The 5439-nt window shown below is 46.8% G+C and overlaps 1 protein-coding gene and 1 long non-coding RNA gene across 3 annotated transcripts in view; both read right to left on the reverse strand.

Moving 5' to 3' along the window:
- The window catches only part of COG3 (component of oligomeric golgi complex 3), a 77606-nt gene extending 72708 nt beyond the window's left edge, over positions 1-4898 (reverse strand). The window contains exon 1 of one of the 2 annotated variants that reach the window (XM_081814944.1): positions 4592-4898. In XM_081814944.1, the coding sequence (XP_081671070.1) occupies positions 4592-4765 (174 nt within the window). In that variant the 5' untranslated portion in view covers positions 4766-4898. The remainder of the gene's footprint in view (positions 1-4591) is intronic. The other variant, XM_081814943.1, reaches the window with a different exon arrangement.
- Positions 719-3576, reverse strand: LOC145720646 (uncharacterized). Its single transcript, XR_014143771.1, has 2 exons — positions 3381-3576; positions 719-3162 (listed from the first exon to the last, which is right to left on the reverse strand). It is a non-coding gene; the product is annotated as an uncharacterized LOC145720646 (long non-coding RNA).
- Positions 4899-5439: the final 541 nt, after the last annotated feature.

The raw sequence follows: 5439 nt of genomic DNA on the forward strand, positions 1-5439 counted from the left end.
GAAGGAGGCTTCCTGTCCTGTTCCCTTGTTCTCACTAATACAAAACCATTTACTCTCAAACCAAGCAAGAGAGAAGTCATGCAGACCACTTCTAAGAAGTAATTTTTTATAGAAACAAAACAAGTTGCTTTTTAAAAGAGTATGAGAAAATGCCCCCATTAGGTACATTTGCTCAGCTGTCTTCTTTTCTCAAAGCACCTGGAATAGAAAGGAAAATCAAGAAGAGGTGTGGTAGTGTCACAAACTTTCCTGTTCTGACCTCTCATTCACTCCTGGCTCTCCTGGCTGGCTCAGTCAGTAGAGCACGCAACTCTTCATCCGGGAGTCATGAGTTCGAGTCCCACATTGGGTGTAGAAATCACTTTAAAAAAATAAATAAATAAACTGGCTCTCATTCACTCATTCACTCCTGAGTCCTCTGGCTCACCCACACTGTGCTGGCTTCCAGATGGAGCAGACATTTATCACCAGAGAGAGAAGAGCACAGATCTAGGTTCCTAATTGGCAGTCCTAGAGAGCTACTGTATAGTTTATGCAAATGGTATGTTAACATCTTAAATAATAATTACAATAAACTATCAACCTTACCTGACGAGTTAAGCAGGCCCAGGAAAAAAACAAATACACCTTTCTTTCCCAAACTTTATTTCTTGCACAGTTCTGGGTTAGAGAATATCACTTTCATAATCTAAACAATTCATTCCCTAAAGGAAACCTGATGTTACTTTCTCTCATTGGAGCAAATCATTGAAGAGGTATAGATGGAATCACAGAACCTTCCTCAAGGCACTTAACCTCTTTTCTTACCTTTGGTCTGAGTGACACCTGTATCAGCTCAGGATCACAAAATTCTAACCTATTCTCTCAAGTTATTAATCATTTGGGGGGAGGGGAGGACAAGAAGAGAGAACGTTCGAGGGAGGACAACGGGAGGACGCCTCTTCTGGAGAAGTAAGCAGCCCTGGCCAGGGCCCTCCAAGCTGGGCCTTGCTCCTGGTTCTCCAGCCCCCGAAATGGCCCGAGGTCAGCGTCTGAGGCCTGGAAGCCCTGCTGGGGCCGGACCAGTGGGCCTGGGCTTCAGTCCCCGTCCAGAGCAGGTGAGTCCCCTGCCTGACGCACTGTGTCCGCACTCTCCACAGCTGGTGTGCCGGGGGCCAGGGTGCAGGAGCGCCCCAGTTTGGAGAGCTGGCTGCTAGGACAAGGGCATGCCGAGGTCCTCCAGCTCCCTAGGCCTCCCCAGGCGGCCTGGAGGCTTCCCCACTCTCCTGCTCTCCAGAAGGTAAACTTCCAGCCGGGTCCCTGCTACCCACCGTGGAGCCCTTCGTGTACCCCACCCTCAAGAATCGCACTGGGGTCCACTCGCAAAACCCTCAAGGATTTAAAACAGTCTTATCTCGTAACCTTTCTTTACCGGTCAAAACCGTCGGCAGAAAAAATTATCAGGAAGTAAGCTTCTAAGCTTCCTTAGTTCTAAATACTCCCAGGTATGGATTCGCCTAGGTTAATAGGCACTTTCCTTCATTCTCACTGGGTTATTCGACTGCTAACTTGGCTATTTCAAACTGAATATGCCCCGAACCAGATTTACTGGCCCTGCGTACCCCCCTTCCCAAAAAAAAAAAAAAATCATTTGGGGGGAAAAAAGCATATAATATAATACTACCAGGTCACTTGCTATGTGCACTTTACATACACGATTTCACTGAATTCTCACAACTCCCCATCAGACGAATAAGGTACTATTATGAACCCCATTTTATAAAGAAGAAAACAGGCTCAAAGAAGTTAAATATATTAAGAACACACAGCCTTAAGGAAAACACTGTCACAGTACATTTCAGGTAAATTTCAGGATCAATTATTATAGCATTGATCAAGAACTACTAAGTTCAGCAGAAAGAAAAAGGCCCTCACTACTAAAAAATTTGCCCTGGCTACAAGAAACCAGTCTACCTAATACTCTACTGCAAATTCTTTTATCTAACACCAAAAAAAAAAAAAAAAAAGATATAACTTCTTTCCAAGATAAGACCAGTTCCCCTTCATAAAAGAGAAAGCTATTTTCTACAGAAGTTCTTACAGCTTTATGATATTTACTGAAGCGTTAGCTGGCCTTTTGCTATTCGACTAACCTGCTCAGTTCCAGTTGTTCAGGAAGTAATTAATCTTGTGAAAATTGTGAAACACTACAGAAAATCCTTTACAGATACACTAGATAAAAACTGAGGCATTCTTTTTCAGCACCAGTGTTAAGAGTGGTAACAGATAAAGAATTCAATTCCAATGTTCCCACCAGACATATAAATACTTTAGTAAAGGTAAATGAAGACTGTAGATAGCTAAAGAGCAATGACTCCCCTGAAAGATCCCAGACAGGTAAATAAAGGTCATTTCATTCTCGTAGGAATCCAAGATCTAAGCTACATGTACCAGAACACACTCACTGAACCCCTGAACTTGTCAAGCTCATCTCCTACCCATGACTTTGCATTGTTTTTTCCTCCACCTGGAAGGTTATTTCTCTAGCCTTTGCAAGGCTGGCATCTTGTTTTCCATCATGAGTTTTCACATTAGACTGTCACTTTCTTAGGCTTCCTTCCTTGTCCCTTTGTGTCACACTATCTTTTGTTTTCCTTATATCATGGATCACTGTCTGAACTCACCTTGTTCTTTTTTACAAGTTCTTGATCACAATTATGTCAGCTCCATGAGACTAGGGATCTTGATTTTCTTATCCTTCTATCCTCAATTCCTAGCCCAGAGTAGGCACATAATATATGTTAAACGACTGCATGAGGTGAATGTGGGCATTATACTGCATAAATATGAAAAAAAAAATGGGGTGAAAATGAAAGATTCCATTTACTTCCTCCAAACCCCTTTCCTTCATGCTCAATAACAGTTTATAAGCTAAGATAATAAAAGCAAATTGGGTTACTATTCTCATGGATATGTTCCCCACAGGCGCTGTAATGTCCAAGCATCCCGCTTCGGTAACAGGCCAAATCAATTATAAATAGACTGGAACGTTTATAAAGCAAACAACTTCTATTATGCAGAGAATAAAAGACTTTGATAGCCAAGCCAAAGAAATTTCCCCGTTTCCTCCTTTATTTCAGCATAGCATCCTACAGGTGGACAGAGAAACACAATAAAGAACACCTGTACTGGGCGCCTGGGTGGCTCAGTTGGTTAGGCCACTGCCTTCGGCTCGGGTCATGATCCTGGAGTCCCGGGATCGAGTCCCGCATCGGGCTCTCTGCTCGGCGGGGAGTCTGCTTCTTCCCTCTGACCCTCCCCCCTCTCATGTGCTTTCTCTCTCTCATTCTCTCTCTCTCAAATAAATAAATAAAATCTTTAAAAAAAAAAAAAAAGAACACCTGTACTTTACGGTGGAGCACATAACAGTGAAAGTGAACTTTCAGTGCGCCTGGGTGGCTCAGTTGGTTGGGCAACTGCCTTCGGCTCAGGTCATGATCCTGGAGTCCCGGGACTCGATCCCGCATCGGGCTCCCCGCTCGGCGGGGAGTCTGCTTCTCCCTCTGACCCTCCTCCCTCTCATGCTCTCTGTCTCTCATTCTCTCTCTCTCTCTCAAATAAATAAATAAAATCTTTAAAAAAAAAAAAAGTGAACTTTCAAGTCAAAGTTCTCAACCTCTAATATTTGAGGGTAGAAAAAAAAAACTTTGTCTCTAAAAACAATGTGCCTTTGGACACAATTCCAAATCGTGTACAAGGAGTGCTTCCAACATAAAAAATAACCATCATTATTAATAAAATAGTAATCCTAAACCTGGCTCTCAAAACCAGAAAAAAGCCTGCCAAACATCTGACAATTCATAATATGTACTTCTTGGTATTGTAACTACTTGAACTGAATCACACAAGCGGTAATATACATAATATTTTAATTAAGATTAAAAACGTTGACACTAACACCGAAAACCAGCGTTCCCTAATGTACTGACCCAGCTTTCAAAGAAAATTCATTTTTATGGCTCTGTTACAGGTCAGATAAATCGCTCTCCCATAACCTGTACTTGGTGGAGAGCTTATTGCTCAATGTGCGATGAATGAAACCGTCACTCAGGATCAAGTTGTGTCTCTCCAAGTGCCCCCGTGGAAAAAGGAAGGTGGGTTACTCATTAAGGTGGTAAACGAATACCAATAGGAAGGAGGTTGTCCTGAAGCAAAGCTCTTCGGGTTCGGTGCCCTCTCCTGGGAGATGGTGGGCAGCAGGAATACGCCTCAGCTGATAGCAGGGACACCCGGGGCAAGACGCGCAGGGCAAGGCTCCCAGCCAACCGTCCCACGCCGCAGGTGGAGGGCTGGGTGCCAGCCAACACCAGCCACTGGACGCCCCCGCAGCCGTCCCCGCCCAAGAGCAGAGTCGGCGATCGCCGGCAGTGCGAGGCCTGACAGCCCGGGAAGGTGAGGGGGCCTCTCCCACCCGAGCAGCCACCGTGAAACGGGAGGAGGGAGGAGAGCCCCCGGGCTACAGTCTGCAAGGCCGGGGTCTGCGGGCGCGCCGGAGAAGCATCCCAGCCCCGCCTCCTTGCCGCCCCAGCCAGGTTCCAGCAGGTCACCTCACCTCGGCCGGAACGGGCAGGTTCTCTGCCGCCGCCTTCAGCTCCAGCACCGAGTCCATCTGCCTGTCGGTCAGCGGCGCCGTCGTGTCGGGTCTCCGATCCCAGAGAGCCAGCTTTTCCCGAGCGTCGCGCTCTGCCGCCGCCTCAGGCGGCAGCAGGAGCGCCGCCTCTGCCATTGCCGCTGCCCCTGTGGGACTCAGCAGCAGCGGGGTGGTGGGGACCCCGACAGAGAGGCCCGGGCCACTTCCGGGGGAGCCCGGGCTTCCAGCAAGGCACCGGCGGCGGGGCGGGGCGGAATAACCTGACCCCGGAAATGCTTCCACTGTGTGTGGGCGGGACCGAGGCAAGGATAGACGTGGCTCTAAACGGGGTACAAATATTTCCGGTTGGGATATAGAAGAAGCGGGCAAAGAATATAGGCCCTGACGGAAATAGAAATGCCCCTACCGGAAGTCTCTTTCTCAACTTCAATAACTTTATTGTTACGTGTTCTTCAGGTTATTGACAATTGAGTTACCTGACCCTGCCGGCAGAGGTCCTCCTGAACTCCAGGATCTCCAGCCTCAGTTCACAGCTGACTAGTCTGGGTGGAGTGTGTGGACCGTGTGATTTCCGTGTGGACATGTTGACAGTTTCCACCGCCTAGATCACAACCACCAGTATAAACTTTTCCAACATCCAAATAATTCTGCTGTTAGAAAACCAAGTTATGAAAACACATAAAAACTCAAAGATTTCTGTATATGAAAAATCTTTAATAGTATCAAAGAACTCGGGGGGCCTGGGTGGCTCAGTCGTTAAGCAGCTGCCTCCCGCTCAGGTCATGATTCCGGGGTCCTGGGATGGAGCC

This window comes from Leptonychotes weddellii, chromosome 3, assembly GCF_054177405.1.
Source record: "Leptonychotes weddellii isolate Sample4059 chromosome 3, ASM5417740v2, whole genome shotgun sequence".
Classification (NCBI taxonomy): Eukaryota; Metazoa; Chordata; class Mammalia; order Carnivora; family Phocidae; genus Leptonychotes; species Leptonychotes weddellii.